General features: G+C 44.2%; 1 protein-coding gene across 1 annotated transcript in view; it reads left to right on the top strand.

Moving 5' to 3' along the window:
• The first annotated feature begins 3,480 nt into the window (after positions 1-3,480).
• Positions 3,481-25,574, top strand: part of TBX20 (T-box transcription factor 20) — a 39,614-nt gene continuing 17,520 nt past the window's right edge. The window contains exons 1-6 of the mRNA XM_059848645.1: positions 3,481-3,651; positions 5,751-5,985; positions 7,276-7,440; positions 12,668-12,776; positions 18,288-18,446; positions 21,865-21,941. Coding sequence (XP_059704628.1) covers positions 3,525-3,651; positions 5,751-5,985; positions 7,276-7,440; positions 12,668-12,776; positions 18,288-18,446; positions 21,865-21,941 — 872 coding nt within the window. The 5' untranslated portion in view covers positions 3,481-3,524. The remainder of the gene's footprint in view (positions 3,652-5,750; positions 5,986-7,275; positions 7,441-12,667; positions 12,777-18,287; positions 18,447-21,864; positions 21,942-25,574) is intronic.

Raw genomic sequence — 25,574 nt, 5'->3', positions numbered from 1 at the left:
TGAGACCTAATCCTGATTAAAGCTGGGAACCGAACGAGCGAGATGAGGTGTGCAGCGATTACCGCACTCTGCTTTTTGCTGGTGCCCAAGAGAGTAAGGAGCTTTTTAGGCAAAGGAAAATGGGAAAAAAAAAAAAAAGTATTTTGAAAGAATAATGAAGCCTAATGAATGTCTCTGCCACAGCAGGCTGACACCAGCGACAAACACATGGATTTGCTAGATTAAAAACAAATCTGCAGTGTAGATTGCATGTTCTTCATATACGGGCAAACAATAACGAAGGATTTAATTGAAACGAGTTCAAACGAGGCAACCGCTCTGTTGGGGAGCAGCAGGGTTGGTAACTCTGCTCTCGGGAGGGGGTCGGTACAGTGGTGACAGTCGCTCTGTGCCTGGGCGCGGCGGGGACTGGCAGCTCCGGTTCGCATCCCCTGGGAAGAGCGCGCGGACGTTTCTAAACACACACACTTGGTTGGGAAAGCAGAGAGGCATCAAGAGCTTTGGGGTACTAGTGTGTTCCCCTGCCACCCCCTGGTCTCTGGAAGCCGGCCCGTCGCCGGAGAGGGCCGTGGGCAGGGAGGGCAAAGCAGCTCAGGGAAGCCGGGCTCTCACCCTTTCCGCGCTCGCGTTGCCTGATCCCCGTGTCTCCCCAGTTCGGCCCCGGCGGGGGAGGGAGCAGAAGCGAGGATTAGACGGCCGGAGTTGAGATCTATTCCCTGCCCACGGCGAAGGAGGGGGTGCTCTGGGCGTCTAGACAAGGCTCATTTCCTTATCGGAGGCGGAGCGAGGAATAAAAACCTAAAAAAAATACATAATCTCGTCGGATAGAGCGAAAAATTGCATGGCTTAACCAAGCAAAAGAAAAGCCACCCCGTGTGGACGGACCCGTTTAAAATAAAGTAAAACAAAACGAAGCTCCTGGTTTCTTTTCACCCTGTTTATTTTGCCTCCAAGGTACGAGCAGATATCTGCAAGTTCCTCTCCCCGGCGGAAACCTCCTGCCCTGAGGTGACCAGTAGCCCCGTCCCAGCTCCACGCCCGCGCCGCGGCCTCCACTGCCCCTCGCCCGCCGCTCCGCTCCCCTCAGTGCCCGGGTGCGCCGTGCTCCCCTCACCGCGCAGCGCTTCCCCGCCGCTGCCGCGTCCTCTTCCCCCGGGCCAAGACAATGACCTCTCGCCCCGCGGGACTGGAAATCCCGCGGCGAGGGAGAGCAGAAATCAGTCCGGAGCTGCCTCAGCTGCCGGGGCTAAGGCGGTGTTTCTCAGACGGACGCAGAGAAATACTCAGTCACCTACCGCCCCTCTCCCCTCAGCCCCGATGGACCGGGGGAAAGCCCCTGCTAGGGACAGGTATGTTACGACCTCACTGCTGGGGGACGGAAATAAGCAAGGGAAAATGAGAGGTTGTTTGGGGGGCTTTGGTTGTTTGGGGTTTTTTTCGGTTTCTGTTTGTTGGGGTTTTTAATTTTTATTTTTTGGTTGTTTTTTTTTTTTTTTTTTGGTAGGATCTGCTGTTACTTTTTTAGGTTTTATTATCATTACTTGCGCGGCACGTACAGTAGGTAGGAAACCAAAGCAGACTTAGGCATCCCTGTTACCACCAGAGGAAAGGTGAAGAGGATAACTTCCCAGGCTGTATGTACCCTCCTTTGTCTGTCTTTCCACGCAGGCCGGACCCTGCTTTTCAAGTAGGGCCGAGGGAACGCAAGACCGGGAGCTCGGCACCCCCGTCCCGCCGCCCCTCGCACGCCCGGAGGGCGTCCAGGAGCGGAGCTGTCGCGCAGGGGAACCGGACCCGTATTTGGCGGGATGTCCCTCTGAATGAAGTGGTAAAGTGTTGAAGGGACTTTTTGTTTGGTTTTTTTTTAAGATTGGTCTCGGCAGAACCTCTCGTCTCTGTTTTCCCGTGTCGAGCAAGAGACGATGCTTCGGTGAGCTGACCTTCCCGGCTCGCCGGCCGCGGGGCTGGCTGGGCTCTCCCCTTTCGCCCCTCTCCTCCCGCTAATGCCTGAGGCGAGACCGGGCCCCCAGACCGCTGTGGACCACGCCGAAATCCTTTGCCAGACGCTTTAGGCGCTACTAAATATGCACATCCCGTTTGAGATAGATATTCTGTCTATTAGCAAATCCAGGTAATAAAAGTGCAAACTGCAGTTAGTTCTCGCTGATCTCAAAGCGATAAAGCACTGTTTCGTCCTCCCCAATCCACTGGCTGGGCAGGGTGACCCAAATCATTATTTCTCCATAATAATTAATTAAGTGTAGTAGGAACGGGATTGACACCAGGTATGTATGGCTCTTGGCAGGAGCCTGCATAATAAGAGTCCTTGGATTCTGTTCTAGGTTTAAAAGGTGGAACTTCATTGATAAAGTGGCCCGTCCTCTTGTGAGTCGTTCAAGCGAGTAAATATCTTCAGTGATATTTTTATTTAAAGGAATTTTATTTAAACGCACCGCTTTTCTTTATTTAATCTATTCATGAGAGCATGTTTACACTTGTATGTGTGAAAGAGAACTGGTGAGAAACTTACTTAAATCACTGCCTTGCAATAAGCTATTCGTTGGTACCATCAGCCCGTCCCGACTTTCTCTGTCTTATGTGCCTGATCAAGACCATCTATTTCGGCGCAGCCGATGAAACGGATTTGAAGAAAACTGCGCGATCAGCGGCCCACGCACTGGTTGGGCTGAGAAGGGAATGCTGCAAGGGTCTCACCTGGAGTCGGTGGGCGTGAGTGCATATCACCGGGATGACAATATTTGGGATCCGGTGCAGGAAAACCAGGGGTACGATCAGCCTTAAGGAGCCCTCTGTCCCAACAGAAAGTACACAACGACGAAAACGGCTGCTTTGAAAGCTGCGGTCTTTTAATATTTGAATGCAAAAGAGAAAATTGACACTTACACACACGCACCAGAAAAATTCACAATTACATTTCATCCTTTCAAGCGCCTCCCCGCCGTTTCTTGTCTCGGCAAAGCGAATAGCCTCTGGACCTTCTCGGGAGCATCCCTGCCCGCGCGGCCTGCCCCTCCTTCCCGCCCCCGGGGCTCGGAGGAGCGGATGGCGCTCTCCGAACCGCAGCCGGGGCCCCGGTGGGGAGCGGGGCTGGGGTGCCCAAAAGGGGAGCGGCTGCGGGGAGCTGTCCTGAGGGATGGCCGCCCCCTCCCCTCCCTGCGGGGGGGTAGAGCCCTGCTCTGCCCTCCCCTCTCCTCGCCCTCCCCTCCCTCTGTCCGTCCCTCCTCCTCCTGCTGCTGCTGCTGCTGCTGCAGCTGCCGCTGCCGCCCGCCTCCGCCTCCGCCCCCTCCCCCGCGGCCGGGCCGGGCCGGGCCGGGGCCCTTGACGTGTCCCAGCGCCGATTGGCCGCCGGCCGATAGGATCTCCGCGGCCCCGCGTTAAGGCGGGGGAGCGCGCGGCGCCGGGAGCAGAGCGCTCCCGGTATCCCGGCTCCGCCACCCCCGGCCGGTCCTCCCCCCGCCCCGTCCGGGCAGCGCCGCACCGAGCCGCGTCCCCGCACAGTGGCCATGGAGTACACACCGCCCCCCAAGCCGCAGCTCTCCTCCCGGGCCAACGCCTTCTCCATCGCCGCTCTCATGTCGAGCGGCAGCTCCAAGGACAAGGAGTCCCCCGAGAGCACCATCAAGCCTCTGGGTGAGTGGGGACGGGGGTGACCGCCGGTGTCCGTGGGGTCTGTCCGTCTGTCCTGTCCGCCCTGGCTCACTCTTCTCAGCGCTCCGGCAGCCGGGCCGGGCAGCGGCGCGTCCCCCCTGCCCGAAGGTTTCCCCTGCAGAGGGGAAAGCTGCACCACCTAAGCTTGAAGGTTGAGTGCCTTCATCACCCACGATCGTTTTTAGGCTGTTTATAGCATGAAGAGTTTTCTAAATTCCTCTAGTTTCAGTTATGCCTCTTATTTATACAGCTTCGCCATTTGCAGAATAATCCCACGCTCTAAGGTAGTTCAATTTCTCTTCGCTGACATGAAATGAATCTCTTAAACAGATATTGCAAATCCGCCCTGGTTCTCAAGTCAAATTAGAGACTCTCCGCTGTAGTGCCTAGACTTACAAGGGATAGTAAAACTTGTGCGTAGAACTGAAGATCCCTTCACTCCACAGCTCCTCGATGTAGGCTCATATAGGCTGTTTTGTTCTACACAGACCGGGAGGAGTTTTTTTGTAAGCATTTGCAATTTTTCGGGTAAGCGATTTCGCTCTATTCGGTTGCCTCGATTCAGAATCCTGAAAGCTTTTAAAAAACATGAACATCTTCCCCTCCTCCCCCCCTCCAAGTTTCTGCAGTTTGTCATCCTTGCGTGTATCTAGGAGTTCGCAGAAAACTACAAAATATGTGTTAAGCTTTCAGGGCGCCAATGAACAGGATTACACTCAGTCTTAAAAGAATTTAGAAAAGGCAGCTCCTCAGCGTCTGCTGCACCTAATCAACTGTCTCAAAAGATTTCACATAGTCTAGGGACTCATTGTGAACTTCAGTTTTAAGTCTGGGCGCTAATGTAGGCCGAGAACGTTGTGGTATTCCCGGTCGGCGTATTTACATGGGTTTGTGTTAAACTTTGTGTTAGTGGGGTTTGTTTGGCTTTTTGGTTTTGTTTTCTATTTTTCCTGAAAATTCTTATTTAATTTAACTTTTCAATTTTTTTAACCCCTTCCCTCATGTTGTTCAACTAAAAATCGAAGGGAAACGACAGCCTGTGACTCGGTTTTTATTAACTGGAGCTTTAGGCAAAACCTTTCCCTGGAGGGGCAGGGCGCGTTCGTGCTCCTCCCGGTCTTTGGCGCCGGGCGGCGGATCCGTCGCCGCATCTCGGTGCCGCATCGCGGGGCCGGGCAGAGCCCTCGCATCCCGGCTCCCTCCCGGCCTCGCCTCCGGCGGAAAATCCCAAGGGAGCTGCTGAAGCGCCCGAAGCCTCCCGGGGCTTGAGGGGGTGGGCGGCAGCGCCGGCGGGAGCCAGGCGTGGCGGGCGGCCCGCGTCGGCAGCAGCTACTGCACCCGCGTAGGTTGCGCGGCCGCACGCAGCTCCTCCGGAGCCAGTTTCTCCAAAGGAGCGGGCTCAGTGTCAGCAAACCGACTGAGAGAAAGGCAGAGCCAGCTTTCCGGGAGGGTGAGCCCGTGCCCGCTGTTTAATTAGTATATGGGGTTCGCTTCCCCGCGAAGAAAGAGCGGAGCCTGCGCGGCAGCGCTCGGGCTCCTTCTGCGTTGCGTTCTCTGCCAGCAGCGCAATCCAGGAGCAGCGTCCCGTGCTCCCCCAGCGTGACCCTGGCCCTCGGCAGCCCTTCGGCGCCCAGCACTCCCGTTTTAATGGGAATTAGTGACCTTAATGGAACCCCTCGGTTAGCGGGGGGGCAGCGCACAGGGCTGGCTCTGCCCCGCCGTGCCCCGCAGAGCAGATCGCAGCCGGGCGGCGGCGAGGCCGGGGCCGTGCTGCTCTCGCCGTCCCCCGGGCGTCCCTCCCGGTGCGACTCTGCGGAGAGGCGCCGCTGCGGGCTCTTCCCGGAGCTCATCTCCCAAAATCAACACCGCTACCCTCAAATGATGAGCGGACGTCTAAAGAATCGGTCGGGTGTGCGGGGGCAGTTGAACGATAAATGCCTTTATTTATATATATATATATATATATATATATATATATTTATTTAAATATCTTGTTTCGGTGGTCGTTTTGTCCTGGCTGAATCCCCTCTCTCTTTGTCTTTTTCTGTCTCTCTCTCTCTCTTTTTATTCAAACCCTGCAGAACAATTCGTTGAGAAATCCTCCTGCGCCCAGCCTTTGAGCGATTTATCCAGCCTGGAACCTCACGTGGATTTTAACAGCAGCCCTTCTTCCCTGTGCACCGAGCCCCTCATCCCCACTACCCCCATCATCCCCAGCGAGGAGATGGCCAAAATCTCCTGCAGCCTGGAGACCAAAGAGCTCTGGGACAAGTTTCATGAACTAGGTACCGAGATGATCATCACCAAATCCGGGAGGTAAGGCTGGGCAGCCCCGGGGTTTCCCTCTGCGCATCTTTCGAACAGCGGCTTTGGACAGGGGAAATAAGGGCAGTTACGGAAACCCCGCCGGTTTTTTTTTGTATCGGGAGGACAGCACGGCTGGGTTAAGGGGAGAAGGAGGAGGGTGAAGCCCCATATTTGCAGAAGCCCCTCGGCGGGCCCAGCTGGGGCAGAGGGAGAAGCGGCCGCGGCCGGCAGCGAGGCGCGGAGCTCTGCGGCGGGGCCGGCTGAAATCCATCCAGGGCGTCCTGGCGGGAGGGAAGAGTTGTTTCCGTAATAATCAGGTTTGTGGCTAAAATCCTTCTGTGATTTTTGAAGCGCTGGGTTGGTACAGACCGAGGGAAATGCGGGGTCGTTGGGAAGCGATTCTGTCAGAGCTTGGTTTGGTTTGTTCTTTTTCTCTCGGTTGCAAAAATGCGCAAAAGAATTTCAGGCTTTCTTCTTACTTCAAACTATGCCGTTTCTTCAGTAAAGCTTGTGGGGTTTGGGTCAGTCAAACGCAGTCCGAGGAGCCAAATGTCTTTTCGGGGTTTTAAATCCCCAAAGTTAGTTTTTATTAACGTAGTTGCCTGAAGGTTTTTTTTTTTCCCCTAACTGATAAGCTCTATCGGTATGTCTTTATTTAAAAAAAATAGGTGTAAAACATGCAATATAAAGTTCAATATTTTAAACGGTGAAAAATTATTTAACTTTATTTCTGGTCTACAGGATAACCTTACGTTTTAAAATTGTGTTTTGTCAAAACAGTACCGAAAAGAAATATTTTAGTTTTGAAAATTCCGTTCAAAAATATTGTGAGCAGGCTTAAGAAAACATTCACATAAAATATGTGAGAATAACAACGGAAATAATTTTGGAATATTTCCCTTACAGTAGTATGGATCCCACAAAATATAAATAATTAAAGAAAATCCAAGTTCCTATGTATCTATGTACCTTAGCTACAACTGTTTTCTGAAATGGTTGTGTACTTTTAACTAACAGGCAAATAGTATATTTCTCCTTTCCTTTTTCACTTTTTACCATGTTTTTCTTTTTGCTTCCCAAATATAATTTCGATTTCAAGCTGTTTTTTGTCTACTTATTAGAGAGACACAAGATTTAACTCCCATCATGTGGAAGCAAAATCAATACATGCTTTAAGTTTTTGCAGGGGATTTAAATATAATTCTTACTTTTAGCAGCTTTTCAGATGCTTTCTTATTTCTGTTATCTGCCCAAATATTTATTTTCTGATTTGCCTTTTTTTTTTTTTTTTTTTTTTAGGAGAATGTTTCCAACGATCAGGGTTTCCTTCTCGGGAGTGGATCCTGAGGCCAAGTATATTGTGTTAATGGATATAGTTCCTGTGGACAATAAAAGATATAGATATGCCTACCACAGGTCTTCCTGGTTAGTGGCTGGAAAAGCTGACCCTCCTCTCCCTGCAAGGTTTGTATATTTTATTGCTGGTCTTTTCTTTCTCTTTACTATTTTCTTTTCCCTTCACGAAATATCTTGTATTAATCTTTCTATTCCATTTGCAAACAGTACTCTGAGATTTTGAGTCCATATTCGACAAAGCTGGTTACAAAACTCTGATTACAATTTTTGTGTTGCAAAATCTGGCCTCAAATCTCTGCTTGAATTTTGATTTTTACTGAGTATTCCAAGACATGCAGAATTTGGTTAAGAGTTCTTTTACACATACTGGGGTTTTAATTTTTTTTTTTTTTGTATAAGTTTGTCATGATTCATATAAGAAAACTGAAAAAAAAAAAAAATTGACGTGTCTCTTGGATTTGCCCCCCCCCCCCCCCCCCCCCAATATTTGACCTCATAATTTAAAGCCATCCAGGCACCACAAGCCAAGCCAAAGTAGAAATAAATTGCAGCTCATTGCTGTTTATGCTTGAAATTATATTATTTCTGTAACATACCCAGCATTTGCTAACCAACGATTTTATTCTTGATTTTAATCATCTCTTAGGCAGCAGGCAAAGTACAGATCAGTTCCTCATCACAGTTACTTTTGTTTTTGTTAAAAGTTCATGACATATTCTGAGACATCAGGAAAAACCCTCTGTAAAATAAACTTCTAAAATTCCCTTTCCTCCACAGAAACAAATGCTTTAGAAATTTAATTTCTAAAGTCATTCCATTAATGTAATTAATGACTGATTCCTTTAAGCACTGGGCAACTGAGGCTGCAGCGCTGGGCTGTACAGTGGGAGGGCACTTCAGGGGAGACCCACACTTCATTGTATTCAGCCTAGCACTTCTGTACCTACTTCAGTCCCCAAGGCCAGGGAGACTGCAGCACATGTCAAAAGGCTTTGCTGAATCAGAGCCGGAGATATGGAAATAACGTGGATGCCTCTCTGGCTTCAAAGAAACTTTTTGCAGAGGGCTCCACGCAGGAGCACAGATCTGCTCCAGGTGGCTTAGCCTGGGGTTAAGAACTTGCTTATTACAGAGGCAGAAATTATAAGTGAAACACAAGAAATGGAAACAAACTTTTTTTTTTGGTGTTTGAGTATAGGCACCAAATTCTGCGCGATTTCCTTATATAAATAGTTGAACTGAAATCTTGGTGACTGGTGATCTCTGGAAGGCTGCTCAGGGAAGTAAACAAACAAAAAGCGCAAGCAGAGAAGCTGTGATTAAAGACAGCAACCTAGGAGTTATGTCTGCTTTGTTTTCATGGCCAAAAACTCCTTCTTCCAGTGTGGTTAACGTCTGAGGGCTTCATTTGACGTATTGTAATGGGCACTGATCAAAACCCAAAGAAAAAACACAGATCCTGCTCCAAAGGAGTCAGCATCAAAAGAAGAAATAACAGAAGAACAGAAATAATTTTAAGGCAGTGTTTCCCCCCTTATTTTTCTGTTCACGCCCCTTTTGGGATACCTTTAAATAGATTTCTAATTCCAACTGTCTCTGGCATAGACTTGCTCCACAAGGAAATACTAGAACATAAGACAAGAGACTGGGATAATTAGCAATTGCCCTACTGAGTATTGGATAAAAACTTCTTGAAGTTTAACAGTTATTTGTACGGTACTGTGGTAACTTTTGGGAGTCCTCAGCAGATCAGTGCCCCTATGTGGAAATCTGTGCTGTTCCATTTTCAGGATGCTTTGCCCCCATGTGTGAATGTACACCTTTCCTGCTTCATTTTCAGGATGCTTAGTTAAACAGGCTATTGACCAGAGCACAGGCAGAGACTGCTTTTTCTTTGTGTAGACGGTACTTGCATATACATTTATGCACTTTGTCCTCATACTTCTCTTTGGTGAGGAAAACGATGTCAAGAAGTTCAGTGTGCCAGTGTTTGCATTACCAGTGCTTCTTCTAGAGTGTTAATGCATCTTTTCAGGTGGGAGGCCTCAGTCTTGCTTGAAAAGATTAAAAGTAGTTCTCCTCCCATCTTGAAACGAGTTTGGTCCTGCTTCAGTAACAAAACCCTTAATGAAGTTATGATTTCTTGTCCTCCAAACGCAGGGGTTTAGCTCTCCCAGCTTGAGGAGTGTCAGTGAGAGGTGTGTGTGTATTTTAGTTCTGGGAACTGGTAACAAGGTACTTACTCCCCACACACATCACTGCCTGCATCTGCCGAGGCACAGTGACATCAGGGGAATAATTCAGGAGTTGCATTGTGCCTGGGTGTAAGACTTTACAGGATTGAACCAGTCTGATGGTTTTATTCTTTCCATTATACAAATAACTTTCAACACTATGACAGTTTTGTTGGGTTTTTTGGGGTTTTTGGTTTTTTTTCAAATTAATAAGTATTCTGTGATTCTGTTTGAAAGATTAGCCCTTCAGGGAACTTTCTATTAAAACCAGTTTTATCCTTGTCTTCCTGCTGTCAATGTTGAAGACAAGTTTATGTTGCAATGAACAAGTTTATGTTGCAATGAGCACTTAAATAAAAATACTTTTCAGAAAGTCTTCTGTAAATCTTCTAAAGTGGTATCTGGGGATAGAGTTCCTATGTGATATTTTGTGTTTGTTTTCCGCATTGTTAAGACTGTGTGAAACATCAGTTCAGTAAGTTTCCGCATGTACCTTTATTTGATCTTCTTCCTTTTTTGCCTCATTTCTTTCACTCAAAAGTTTGTCACTATATAATTTTTTTTAACTCTATTTGTCTACAATAATTTGTTTAATGAACTTAGTGTTTACAGACTTACAGAAAACTCTAGGCAGGAAACCTTTAAAAGGTATCATATTTTGGAGAATTATTTGAGACATTATGGTAAATAAAAGTAGCATGCACAGGGACCAGACCATCTGCTAAAGTAAATAGAGGGAGTGCAGTGTTGCATTCCAAAATACACAAGAAAGAAGCAGTACCCAAACCTTGCATAGATCATGAATCATTATGTACTGCAGAGCAAATTCACACCCAAATATGGCTCCTAAATCCTTTGTGAATTGAAGTGAGGAGCCCCTCACATCTGGCTGGCCTTAGGCAGCAGATCGCAGGCAAACTTCTGGGAGATCCTCATGTGCCGCCCTGGAATGTGCACATTTATCTCGCTGACCTGTTTGCTCGTGCACACTCAGTCTTGCCAACAACTTCTGCTTCAGAAATTGCTACATTGCTATGTCAAGTGTTCAACCCTCTTCCCTGAGGTGTGCAAGCTCGGGCTGTGGGAGAAGTGTGGGAAATAGGTGTAGCTCACCAGGTGGAACCCTGTGTTGCAGTGAGATTGTTGGGGTGTAGCAAATGGGCAAAGAAAAGTAAGGTCTATTATTGTATTGTATACCAGTAATTGATATTCTGGTGCCCATCCTTCAGTGACTTTCCTGTTAGCACTCTGTTTACAGGCCCTTGGTAGTTTTAAAGCAGTGCCAAGCATTAACCGTGATGGTGTAAAACAATTGTACTCAGCTTTTCAGCGCAGGGAGGTCTTTAGTCATTCCCTGCACATATTTGAAATACTTTGGCTTCTTGGTCCCAATTACCCAAACCTTGCTGAGTCTGACACTCTGTGATCGCAGTAAACACTATTAGCTATCCAGACACTCAAAATTAGGAGGCAGGCTCAAAAAGAAAAAAAAAAAAAAAATCACAACTCTGGCTGAAAATTTGCAGGGCATGTTCGACATTCTTTTTGTTTTGCGTTGCCTAATTCAGGGCTCTAAATATTGAAATTTTCACAGTTTTTTAGAGGAAGGCAAAGTTAGTTTTCATGAGAGCTAAGATTCTTTTTACATAACATGATTCCAGGTCTTGGGATTTCAGATACATCATCATTTTTTATGAGCTTTGCAGTGCAATCAGCAGAGTTGATAGCAGTGAGGAGGCCTGCGTGCTAGGAATATTTTATTGTGACAGGAATCCTGGCTCAGCATCCCTCCCATGGACATAGCTAGAGCAGCCAAGCTGTGCTTTGGATCAATGTAAGGAAAACATCCTGCACATCTGAGGCGAGCTGTGCTGATAAAACTTTAGTTTCACTGCGTCTTGGGGATTCTGCTGGCAAAAACAGAATACAGGATCAAATATCCTTCCTCTTTGAGCAACAGGGCTGCTCTCCCCAGCGTCTTTGGTATGGGCATTCCTTGATTAGGGATCAGCGTGCTCTATTGGAGAGTTACGCCCCACCGTTTAGTGGTTTTTCCATTCTAAAATTGTAGCTCAACAAGGAGGACAAATGTTTATCTTCCTAACCTGGCAGCTCAGTCCTGCCCCACCCACCTAATGGAAGAAAGTCATTTGTGAGGCCAAAGACACCAACCAAAATGAGAGTCAGGCTCTGAGTGAGTGATAACCAATGCAGTCAGTAGCAAAACAGGGCTGGTTTCACTAGCTGAAGGTCTAGTCCAGCTCTTAATTTGCCATCACAAAAGAATGGCTGAATTAATAATTTTTAGCAATACATTATTCCTATAAAATCGTTGTTCTTAAACAGCACGACACTTGTAATTAGTGTAGTCATAATACATATATCATTGTATCTGCATGTCTTCTTGCTTCCTTTTCTTCTGCTTAATTTCCCAAGTGTAGGATTGTTAATAGCAGAACTGCAACTAATTTTTCATGTCAGACCACTGTGCTGGACTGCAGCCTTCAACCTCTTATAAACAGACGTCACCACAGCAAATGTGTGATCGAGTGCAGGTTAAAATCATTATCACGGCTTAATGTTACATATAAAGAAAAATGCATTTTTATCTGCATTCCCCCATTATCTCTGTAGTGACACCATGTTTTTTCTCTTGGAGTTGTAGTCATTGTTATTTTAAGTGCTTGTTAGTACAGCTGTGGGGAAAGACATGATCAATTTTTCTTTTGGGAAAAGACACAACAGGGAATGTTAATGTCTCCATTTTAGATAGTGGGATAAAATAATAGTTATGGTGAAGGAGCAGTCTAGCACTCAGACACAGGATTCTCAGTTATGTTCCAGTGAATTAAATGTCATCTGCTTTACTGTCCTTCATGAATAGCTTTATTTCAGGAATTCATTAATTTGGGAGAGATGGTGTCATGTTCTAGCAGGAGATCTGTATTACCCTAAGTTCTCAGGAAGTCTATGCTCGGGAAAGCACTGCATATCCCAAAAGCAAAATGACATGTTCATTTTGACTTCATACAGAGGTGGTGCCCACACACAAGCCCAGAGGTGAGATTTTATTTTGAGCATAATTTTCCCTGTGTTTTTAGGTTGTATGTGCACCCTGACTCCCCATTCACAGGAGAGCAACTGCTGAAGCAGATGGTGTCCTTTGAAAAAGTCAAACTCACCAACAACGAGCTGGACCAGCATGGCCATGTGAGTAGCTCTATGGGTGGGAAAGGGAAAAGAAATCACCAGGGAATTGCTTGCTTGTGCCACAGGGCTAAATGGGAGAGAGACTGCCACGGGGAAAGGCTGCCATGGCCCCCACGTTACACCTCATTTAGCCAGCCCTTCATACCACAGGGGTGGAAGATATTGTGTGAAGCTTGAACAAGTTTGGTTTAACATGTTTAAGGGTCCTTTTGGGTTCCTTTGCTGTTGAGGAACAGGCAACTTTCAAAGTCAGGATTTTCTGTAATATTTCATAAGGTGGAGCCTGGATCAATGGTTCAAATCATGCTCCTGCTTCCATAAGAGGCAAAACATCCATCAGGGACAAGTTCACGGTGGAGTTGAGCATCAGAGCAAGGGATAGAAGGAAGACAGATGAGCTTTTTGTTGTGCTTCTGCTTTCATTTTGCTGTGACTTGGCAGTATGCTCTGCCACGTGCCATGGCCAGCAAACCCATGTGCTTTTATATGTGTGCTTGGAAACTCCCTGCAGGTCACTTCAGGCCACCTGTTAGGGTTGGGTCTGGCAGTAAGAGCTCTTTTACTTCCAGACTCATCACAGCATGGGCTCAGAGTCAGAAGAAAATACTGACCTGACACCAAAGCAGGGTCTACAGAATCATAAAACATAAGTGTGCCTCAATTGCCCTGGAAATAACTGTAGGCTAACTGCAAGTCAAGGTGCCACAGGGTGGGCTTGGGTCTCTGAAGGAGACAGATCCCAGCTCTGATTGGTGCCAGTTTGTTGGCCCAAGTCCTGAGGCTGGAAGATGGTGAATAGGATTCAGAGCTGCTTGCCATGGGTTCCTGCTATGCTCCACCAGTGGGGACAACTCCTGTAGTTATCCGAGTGCCTAGTGCTAGGTGGTAGGAATAGGTATTGCCTGTTCTGTTCTCTTCATAAAAGTGTCTGTAAAGTGCAGGAATGACTAGATAGTGCTCCCAAATTGCAAAGAAAGAGCTGAAATTGTTGCCTCTGGGCTTGGTGATTCTCTCAAGGAAAGCAGAAGGAGAAAGGGGACGGATTTGAAAGAATTGTTGGCTTAGAACAGGGCAGTTCAGTTTAGAAGAACGAGCATAAATGCAGTGTTAGTAAATGAGGTGTTGGGAAGAGAGAAACGATGTTGAATTCTAAAGCATGTGCAGGGGTAACTAATTCATTCAGCTGAATAATTTCTGAATACAATGTATCAGAAATCCCTTTCCTAGTGTGGTATTTATTGCCTTGACTGTGAGAGACAGTGGCCATTTGTCTCAGCTGCGTTTTGTGCAAATGTTTCTCATTCAAAAGTGAATTCTCACTCATTTCAAGAATTGAGAACTGAATCACAGCCATGATCATTTAAAATACATCCTGGAAATAATAGCATCAAAACCAGCTGAAACGCCCAAACAAAAAAAACAAAAGGAAGCCCAGATAGATGTCTCTGTTATTCTTTTGTAGAGATCCATCTGTGGGTATATTGTTCTTGAACCCAGTTCCCACCGTTGTTCCCTTCAGGACTAGTGGAGAATGGTTTTGCTTTTTTCCTCTCTTTTATTTCATAATCTGTAGAAGGGCAAAGCTGAAGATTTGTGGGCTCTATCACCGAGTGATGATAGAGCAGTATACGTGAGCACTTTAAAAGAAGCATTTTTCATCATAACAGGGGCCATGTGTGCCTCTAATAAAGGGCTCGCAGCAGTATATTGCAAGCTAGTTAGGAGAGCTGCAGTTCCCAGAAGCCCAGAGGAGTAGGAAGAAGTGGGTCTGAGGAGCTGTCGGGAACAGAGACATGTGGCAGAGCAAGAAGATGTAATCGTCTCAAATACAGGCAGCAGGAGAAAATGACCTGTAGTGTTTGAGACACAGCTTTCCCATTCATTTCCAGAGAAGCAGAGGTTGATCCCATTCTTTACACAAAGGCTCTGGACAGCCAATGACAATGGAAAGTTTTGTGTGCTCAGTTAAGGATAAGCCCTGAAGGCTTGATCCTGTGTTGATTTGAGTGTCAGGTGCTACCCCTTCACAGAGCACTCTCTTTTTAATATTTTGTGGGGCTTTCTGTTCCAAATTAGGATGTCAGGTTTTATGTGCTGCCTTACTGAAGCTACGTAAATGCCATCGTTGGATGATAAGTAAAATTGAGGAAGAAATCAGTTCTCTTGACCCTTTAAGGAGGGCTCAATCTATTATGGCTCAAGGCGTTTCTGAACTCCTGTGTATGAAAAGAGAATTGAAAACTTCTGAAATCTCTCCCTTCTGTTTGAAAGAGCCAATCTTCACTTTTTAATTATGTTTGATAAGGCATGTTGGCTCCTGAGGAAGTCTGGATGACCCAAAAGATGCCTTTAAATACTAGTTACAGGTAGGGAAAATGGATCCAGCCTGATTCCAGTTTGTTCTAGTTGTTTGCTTTCTTCACTGTCCAGAAGACAGTTTTGGGTGTTAAGGTAATTGTGGTTTATTTGTAGGGTGGTTCCCTTCCTGAAAAGGAAGAAGTAAAGAAGAGAGGCATTTGTTTGCTCTAGCATATGTTTGTTTTCTCTTATTCCGAGACTTTGGGGTTGGCAAGCATTTCTGATTGTCTACCTTCAGCAGCATGGGTAACCCCAGAGTTATGCACATATTCTCCTTGAGCCTCAGGCAGAAGTCTTATCTCTGTGTGCATGGCATACAGCTCACTGCATGGAAACACTTTCAGATATCCTTACCAGAGGAAGGAAATGGCTCCTATCTCTAGATTTTTACAGCCGAGCAAGAAATTGCCATTTTTCTGACTGTGACATATTTATGAGTGTGACATTTTTTCCCCCATTTTTTTAGTGATACTTTTAGCACAGTGCTTTCTTTAGGACTTTTCATTGCCCTTCAGTGGAGTGCTATCATTTCTGGTTTATGGTGAGGTGAGCCATGAGTGTATACATTATTGTAATAATGTACTTGGCATTATTTTTGGCATTTACTCAAACACATGAATCTATGGAAAAGCAAACTCAAAGCTGAGAACATGTTTATTAAATAACTGTGAAAACTGAAAAGGGGTCATGGAATAGCCACAAGGAGTTATGCCCAAGTTTTTTTTAGTCAACCAGGCACAACTTAAGAACCTTCATCCTTTCAGAAAGAAAACTTTACATGGAAATGCTATTATTTGGTGAACATGGAAGAAGCACTCACAGCACAGTTCCTGAATTCAAAACCACTTTGGAATTTGGCAGCTGGCATCCAGATTGCCTCTGGTGACCCATCTGTAGCCAGTGGGAGCCAAATGCCTACAAACCCGCCTGACCTTACAGCAATCAGGATTCTGTAAGGAGGTATCCCGGTCATCTCCCCTGACTCAGGCTGTCAGCACAAAGGTGGATGGGGTGGCTGAGGGCCCGTGGGTGCCAGCGTGTGCAGGGGGGCTGCCATGAATATATGGACACCTGATGTACATCATGGGACATGCCAGAAGGATTGTCACTGAGCTGGCATAAGGGATTTTCTGATAGCTACACCATGCAGGAGGGGACTGCTTGGACTTTGAGGCCACTCTTGGAGTCTACTCTGTGAGGAACACCTTGTGGATCTCACTCCTTTGGGCTGTTTTAATATGGTCCTAACACAAGAAGCTGCACAGATATTAAGGAGAGTCTTTGTGTGTCACCAGCAAGTTGTGTGGGGGTGGAGGTGGGGAACTACCCATACAGACCTTCACATGAAGGAAATGGTGACATTTTCCTTGATCATGGGTGTTTTGTGGCCTCCTGGCTGCCTTCAGTACTTGTTTTGTACATCAATGACCAGACTGGCCTCTGGTGGGAATGAGAAATGTAGAGTACTGTGGCAAGGGAAGTTATCCATGTGCACTCTATTATATGGAAAACTTTCATAAGGGATTACATGGTCTTGTTTGAGAAATGTAGTTCATTTATCACAATTTGCATTCAGAGAGGAGTGAAAGGAAAGGGCATGTGTGGGAACTGCTCTCAGCTTTTTCCTCCTTCCGCCTCACTACTGCTCAGATGTAATTCCTTGGTGTGGATATCATGGCCGTGAAAGGCAGTGGAAAGCACCAAGGTCTGTGGGCCATCTCCTCAGTAAGCTCATCACCATCCACACACCCTGCTTTAAAATGTCTTTTCCATCTGCTTAGAGCACTCCAACTAACTAGGATGGCAAGACAAAATTTTACAAAGAGAGGGAAAAGTGCAAAGGATATTAAAGGCAAGATCTGTGGCCACTGTGTGTGTTCCTATATAAAATGGCGAAGTGCTTTGAAAAAGGACCTGAGCTGGTTAAAGCAAACATGCAACACTTTTAGGATGATAGTTCACTGTCATTGCAATGTCTTTCTTGTTGCTCTGTGCCTCCCCCCAAGTCCCAGTGTGAGTCTTGGCAATATGTGGCCCCAAAGGAGCAGCAAAGGAAAACACCGATGGAAATTGTAGCCATGACATAGCTGTCTCTAAGCTCTCCACTCCAATTCAATGTGCAACCTTTCTCATTGACTTAGCATGAAATACTGCACTGCTCCTGCTATGTTTCAGCTGAAGTTAACGCTTCCTGAGGAATGCACATTAGCTATTCCAGATGTACGGAGCTGACTGTAATGTCGTTATGGCCCCTGCAAAATAGAACCACCCACACCATTGCCAATTTTGTCTTGTGACTGTGATTATATCCAAAACAAGGGCTGGTGTGAGCTGAGCTCTGTATTTAATTCTTATATTGTAATACTGTGGTTAGAGACCGCCAAACAGGCCTCCAGCCAGTGGTAACTAAAGCGAGGGGGACTCTTGGTTGAACTCCAGTGAACGTTGAAACTGGTTGGTTGGTACCTTAGGTTTAGAATTGTTTTGGGAGCTTGTAAACAATTATTAATGAGGATAGAATAGCAAAATCCAGTCATTTGGGGGTTCCGTACTGGTTTCCCGCCTTGCTCTCATTTTTGGTAGTCTGTGGTGATGAGCACCCCTGAAGGAGTTTGTTTTAAAGGTTTGCCACAGTGAAAGGTTACGTGGAGTTTTACTTTTGGTCAGATGGTTTGTGCTGCTGCTGGTAGGTTTTAGGATGGGTCTAATTTTTTCCATCATTTTTTTTTCTGAGGGATTTGTGACTGTTTTCATTCTGCACATGCGCAATTTGCAAGTGGGGGCTCTTGGCCATTAGCTTTCAGGAGTTACATATTCACACCTGCCAACCAGGTCACACTCTGGCAGTGACTAATTCTGTATGCAAAACACCTCACCTGTAGGAACAGGTATTTATGCCTCAAGAAATGCATGCTCGCTGGTGGCGTAGGAGTGAGAGGAGACTAGCTCCTGGGATGCCTGCTTTTCCACCTTCACTTCCTGGTACTGGAGAATTTGCTCTGAAAACCAGCCTTTGGCTGGGTAGATTTCAGATGCTTCCCCTGTAGTGTTAATTAGATCTTTCCCTTCCCCTCCTCCCACCATGGTTTTATAGCCTTTAAGGGCCCTGTCAACCTTTCTCTCATGACAGTACATTGTCATTTTTCCTTGCAGATCATTTTGAACTCCATGCACAAGTACCAGCCAAGGGTGCACATCATTAAGAAGAAGGATCACACAGCTTCTTTGCTAAATCTGAAATCAGAAGAGTTCAGGACATTCATTTTTCCAGAGACAGTTTTTACTGCTGTTACTGCCTACCAGAATCAATTGGTGAGTAGAGTTGCTAATTTCCACAGATGTAACTAGATCCCACCTGGCTGAGAACTCCCTTCTGCCCAATCTAAACTAGGAAAATTTCTGCTATAACCTACCTTTTCATGCCAATCTTATTCATATTCACCAGTAATTCCTGAGGATACAGTAGTAGTACAGACTTCAAAGAGCAGTAAGAATTATTCATGAGAGTAAAAATATTAAGTAGGAGGCTTTCTTTTGTCTTCCCCTCTGTCTGTACAAAGCTGCTTGCATATTAACATTTAGTCATTTTCTAATTATAGCTCATTAAAGAACTGTTCTTATTTACAGTGATCTTTCATGCCACGAGCTATGAGCCGAGCGAGATTCTGGTTTGCACATGATGATTTTGTGGGCTTAAAAAGTTGACTAATTAAGCTGTAAAGCTCAAACGTAGGGAAAAATCACTCAGAGATATGCTTTTCAGAGGCTGCCCAGATTACATCCAGATGTTTGAATTTCAATTTGCATGCCAGTGAATAATATATACAAAATGGAGGAGATCATAACAATGGATTGCTAATGAGTAATTTTAGGAAGTCTATAAACAATCAGAGAACAGAGGCTCTGCTTGATGGTGGATTGGACTTAAATATTTAAGTCAGTGGAAATAGGTTGCTGCCTTCAGTGTGATTCAGAGCATGCTTTAAGGACTAAGTGACTATGGTACTTCAAAACAACCCACCTATTTTGCTCCTTAGTTCCCTCAAGTTAAGAAAAATGTAGGCACTGCCCAAATATGTGGGCAGGCAGCATCAGAGCATTAATGTACCCGCTAGATTATTTTAAAAAGTAGTCATTTCCTAATATGAAGCAAAAGCAATTTTGAAATGCTATGAATAAAGTGAAACTAATACATAGGGTGTCAAGGAAGCTCTGAAGATAATTTTAGTAATATTAAGTCAGTCCTCATGACAGACCCCACATCCTGCTTTAAGGCTTTAATGTATTGATTTAGACTTAGATTTGTATCTGAATGCTATAGAAAACAAACTCAGCACCTGGCAATCTCAAGAAAATAATGTTTGGACAGGCAGTTAGATTTTTCCATGTAACTTTCTTTAGAAACCAGCAAAATAGTTACAGACACAAAACCAGCTAAACCCAGAATTTATTTCTTTAGGATGGATTTTTGTCTACTGATGATATTTACACTAGAGATGTTTCTAAACTAAAAGCACATACATTGAGTCCTGGAAAATTTCTCAATGGAACATCTCCGGAACCCCTAGAGGTTGATGTTGTCATTTTATTTATGACTAATGAAAATGGAGCCTTTTTTCATTTTCGCCATTTCTTTCAGAACTGTTTTAAGGAGGAATTGATTACATTTCTGGAGGTTATTAGATAAAAGCTAAATACATTACACTTTCAACAAACTATCTCATAATTTAAGATTTAAAGGGCATGCATTTATTTAAACAGTCAAACCACTGCCACAGAGTTGAATTGTAGGTCAGATTTCATTTTAAAATGCTTTCTAGCAGATGTTCTCTGATTGTTTGTGAGACAGTCTCGCAGGAAAAATATGACCATAAATGATTGTGAGTCTCATCTGGCTTTGGTGGATACAAAAAGTTTCTTCTGTGATGTCATACCAAAACTTTAATATCAGGAAGATGGAAGTTTGATTGGTGAAAATATGCTCAAGAGATGAATAGACATCTTATTGTTCTGTGGTGCAGTTGGCTTGGTGTGTCAGTGATCTCAGTCAATGGAACTAGTTAGAGCTTGTCTTTTTTCAAGGTGGTTTTCAAAATGCTGCTATTAAAATCTTCACTGGATGTGAGGCACTAACTTGCCACTCTGCAACATCACAATGAGATGAAGGTTTATGGACGTCTTGGAAGTAGAATGAGCCTATAAATAATTTTCTGAGCTGTTTCAAGGTCGTTGTGACAAGGCTTCAAGGTTGTTTCCACCAGCTGTATATGAGTGATGAGATAGCCTCAAACCCTCCACCAGCACTCAGGTCCATGGTGTTTGACCACTGAGAGACCCTTAATTAAAAACTCAGAATTTCCCTTTGTCAGCATGTCCCATCCTCTCTGTATTTTCCTTAGAAGACCTCTTTCTCAGAATTAAAAGTTGTCTCCAGTCATCCATTTTATTTTCTAACATTTTATATGAAGATATATTTGTCCTCCCTATTATTTTGGTTTTATTTTGGGGGAGAGGCCACCCCATTTTGAATATATTTGTTTGATGAGAGTGCTTCATTGTTTGAGGATTTGGAAAAGATCCCATTTCTTTTTTCCTGAGTCTTGAGGCCTAGTTATTAAAAATGAGGTTGTAGCCTTTTTGATACAGGTTTTTTTTTGAGGGAAGTCAGGCTGACAAAGCCCCTTAATATGAAATGTTGAGAGCTGTTGATTTTCATGGGCTTAAGCTAGAAGCTAGAGCTGATGGCATTCGCTGCCCTGCAGGATGGGTCCTGTGTTTTCTCTCATCAAGCTCTAACTCCCACTTACAATTTTATTTTCAGCTCTTGGAAGAAGAATGGCTGGAAAATCAAAATATTACAATGATGTCTCAGTTTTTATGCACCAAATCTAAATTGGTTGGATAGATAAAAAATTTCACAAGAACAATGGTGCATTTTTTTCCTGGTCCTCAAAAAAACATATTGAAAGCCACCACCACGTGCCTGAAAAGTTTCACCACAAAGGGGAGCTCAGATGTTTTGGGGCAGGAGGGATTCCTGGTCAATTGGGTTGCTCAGTCAAATGGAAAGGCTGACTGCATGAGAGGGCAGGTTTATAGCTACCTTTGAAGAAGTTTTTATTCATGATCTGTGGTTTTTCAAGACTGATAGTTTTAGTGGAGTTACTCCTTCAATCCAAGCTCTGTCACTTTAAATCTGAGCTCTCCCCACATTTTTCCTTCCCTTCCTCAGCTTCTTTTCATACAAAACCAGTTAAACTGCCCCTATGTAGATGCTGGTAGGCCTGCCTGAGAAGATTTCCATCCCAGTGAAAAAAAAAGGTGGTGGTGAAGTGAAGCCATGGTGTCAGGTCACTGGGGCTTGTGCTGGTTGATGAGCAGATCCACCAAGCAGGCTCAGCTGTTAGCAGGGTGATTTGTGCTGCCTGTGGAAAAGACAACCTGATTGATGCTGGTAAAGTATTTGGAAGCTGTAATGCTGTCCGTGGGTGGGTTCCTCCTGCTCCAGGCAGCAGGAAGGCTGAGCCTGCCGTGCCCTTTGGTCTTCCCACTGCCACATGTGCAGTGCAGCCTGGTTTGCCTCCTCAGCTCTGCAACATCTCAGGAGCAGCATGGGGGCACGAGGATGAAATGAGCAGTGAAGTCACAGGGAATGGATTGGCCAACACTTTGTAGGCTGCAGTACCCTGACACTGTATTCATGTAACGTTGCTCTTTTTTGTGTTCCCAGATAACCAAGTTGAAAATTGACAGCAACCCTTTCGCTAAAGGATTCCGTGACTCTTCCAGACTCACTGATATCGAGAGGTAATGGGGACTTTCTGTTTACTTTCCATGCAGATAAGATAAAGAGAAGAGAGAGTTTGTAGGAAAAGCATCCTTTCAACTCCTGAGAACCTGTGCATTTTAATGTTATCTTGCTTCATATAGTAAGACTCCTCCACATCCTTTAAAAACACTTATAAACTTTATGAAGAAAGAGCTGTTTTGAGTTTTGACATCTGTTCCAGTTGGGGCCAATATATTTGTCTTCCTCAGAGGGCTTCTTGAAGGGGGAAGAGGGTCGGTTTTACAACTTCAGAATGAAAAGCTTTTTTTTCTTATCATGCCATTTAATCCTATTGAGAGCTGTGAACTGGGTCAATGGGAAACAAGGGCAGTGGTCCTGTGAAAAACATCTTTATAGCTCCCCGCTGCTCAACATAGTGGAAAAGAGAGAGGAGAGCTCCCAAAATTCATTTCAGCAGTCCCAGACACCAAATTGGCAATTACTGCTATCAGGATGACTCCCATAACTCCTGCTCTGACAACAAAGATGCCATTTTTGTTTCACCAAAGTTGTATTACAAGCTGCATCAGGGGAAAACTTTATCTGGAAACTGTTTTGTGTGTGTACAGCTCAGCACAAGCAACTGCTGCCATAGGGACAGAAGCATTAACCCACAGCTGAGTTAGGAAATAAACTTCAATCTCTTGGTAGCTTTCCAGCATGTAACATTTTTACGGTATTGTGTCAAATAACTTGGCAAATGAAGCAAATTAAGCTGCTTGTGTCCTTTAAGCTGGAAGAGAACTCGATGGAGATGAATATAGCACATCCAATTTTTCCTGTGAGCACACAATCATGAAAGAAAGTTTGGAGAGGCCAAAACCCTCCAGGCTCCAATGTGGAGATATCCAGATGTATCTGTGAATCATTTTTCACAGGTGCATTCAGGGAATGAACTGCTCAGTGAAGTCATAGCCACAGAGCTAGAGAAAGTCTTTACAGCAGTTCAAAAGTACATCTATCTAAGCAGGCCCATGGATAGTGGGTATCCTTTACACCTTACTAGTGACTGGATCATAAATGATCTGTTGAGAAAATAGGTAAAAAAATATTAATTTGTAAAAAATATTAATATTAATTTGTGTAAAAAAAGCTTGTAGGCTACAGTGCACACTTGCAAAATTGTTGAAAATTGTTTCTTAAGTGAAAGCCTTCATTGAAAATGAAAAGAAACAGCAACAACAAAAAAAAGAGGCAAATTTAATAAAATTGCATGGCCTGGTGTATTGAGAGAATACTGAGGTAAACGAGATGTAAAGCTCAGGTTAGTATGCAATAAATAGCCAAGGAAGGACCTGTCAGAAGAGGTTTCTTTGTTTTACAGACAAGAGACATTTAATGACACAGCTTTGCAAGGGCAGAAAGAATCTGAACAGATAAGCTGGGAGAAAAACTTAGTTACCTCTGTGCAGATGAACTGACTATCATGGTGCTGGATATGAAGGGAATTTTTCCAGAGGACATCTTATTATAACAGCACATGGCATGGAGTCAGAAATGCTGAGCATAAGCTGCAGTGCCCTTTTGTTTATTGATAAGTGTAAGAATAGAGCCTGAGACAGGCAGCCGAGCCCAGGCACAAATGTTGCCATGAAAGATAAGGTAGACAAATGTGAAGCCTACAAAAAATACAAGAAACAGAACGTGAAAACTATTAAACTTACATTAGAACTCTGGATTTGAGAGCCCTGGTTTGGGTGAGGTCTGATTTTGACTTAAATTAGAAAGCTTAGCCCTAATTACTATTACAATATTATTTAAAAATTCAAAACCTGCTGCACAACACATCAAGTCATGAGATAACAAAAGTGTAACAGGCAAGTGGGCTGGTAAGAGAGTGTTTGAGAATTGCCTAAGTCATACAAATGGTGCAGAAATATCAAGGGGTTTATTCGGTTCTGCCATTAAAATACTCAGGCACATGAAGACATCATTCTCTAAGTGCTCACTGGTTCTACAGATTTCTTCTTAGCACCAGCAAAATCACTTAAAGAAATCCGAAACAAAGCAAAGGAAATAGCAAAGTGAGATATGACAACAGGAAGAATTTCTTATTTGATGTCCATTGCAACATTAATTGCAAATAGGTGAATCTTGAATAGCACAGCATGACCTTTGCCCACTCTAATTGGAAGCTATAAGATCACTGCTGGAGAAAAATACTTATTTTCCAGGGAAAAGACTGTGAAGGCTAAAACACACTTGCACAGCTCTTGAAAATTGACTAGTTCTCTAGAAGCTGTGAAAATACTTTTCCTGCACTGCTCCCTCAGCAGGCATGCACTCAGCACGTGTGTGTGTGTAATCTGCTGTGTGGCGTGGTGATCCTAATGGCCTCCCGTAAAGCATCCCATGATGTTGGGGCCAAGACAGCACTCATTTATTCTGAGTTCTAGCTTTTCCAAATGACCTAAGTAGTGTGAAAGCACACAGAGCTTTGTATTTCATTTCCAAGTATTTAAGCCTGCTTTTTCCTAAACAGCCTTTAGGGAGGGAAACAAATCAGATCAATTGATCTTTAGAGACCTAAAGAAATTAAATTAGTCTGGAGTCAGTTACTGCACTAAACCATCCAGTAATTGGATTGCTTCTTGTAACTGATTGAAAACAGCCTCTATCTGTAACAATATAGGGAGCTTTTCTTTATAGTAGATCTGAGAGAAAAACACATCTTTTTATGACATGATGACAGAAATTGCGCTTTTTTAACCTAATTGAATATGATTTTATAAATATGTGACTTTAACGATTTCAGGCTTCCCATTCTAGATTTACGATCCTTATGTAAGAAATTCAAGCTGCAAATGCCTTTAGGATTAAATCTGTTGGCATTGTATGTGTTGGAGTTGAAATAATACATATAAAAGTAGTGAAATTTGCACAGCAGTAGAGGAGGTAGGCAACAGCAATGCTTTTGAAATGCCCTTTTCTTTTGTTCCTGTCTAAATACCATAGAATGGCTTCCTTGTACTCATAGCTATATGCAAGACTTTTAACTATCAAAAAAAAATCTTTGGTGAGTTTGGTATATACTGAACTTTTTGTAGGATGCAAGGCTCCCATCACAATCAACCCTTTCCCTACATTACTTGTGGTAATCTATTAATAGCAATGTGGCAGACTTTATCTGGGGCTACTGGGATTTAGATAAGTTTCTGACTCACCTTTTGATCTCTTCACGTGGTATTTACATCTCCTCTACTATAAAACGGCTCCCACTGTGATTGTGGATGAAAAAAATTGAACATTTAGCAGCAATTACCAGAACATGGAGCTTAGCATACCGTGGTGTTGACTGTAGGATGCCAAATTGAGTAACGAGGCATTTCTGCTAAAGAAAAAACTGTCACAGGCATAAAGAATGCAGAGGCAGAACCCAAGAGATTAATTTTTTTTCATCTTGAGTCTGAATTTATCTTTTGAGTTGTTGTGAAGAATTAGCCTGTTAAAAATAAATAGATAAATAAAACCATCATAATTACATACCATTCAAAATATCCAGTGAAAAAGGTGATAATTTCAAGAGCAGGAGCCAAGTATGTTATAGGCAAGTTCAGGGAGTGGATTTTTAATATTTAAGGTGAGAGTGAAATGAGTATACCCATCTGCAC

This window comes from Haemorhous mexicanus, chromosome 1, assembly GCF_027477595.1.
Source record: "Haemorhous mexicanus isolate bHaeMex1 chromosome 1, bHaeMex1.pri, whole genome shotgun sequence".
NCBI lineage: Eukaryota > Metazoa > Chordata > Aves > Passeriformes > Fringillidae > Haemorhous > Haemorhous mexicanus.
This window is presented reverse-complemented; position numbering and strand designations above follow the sequence as displayed.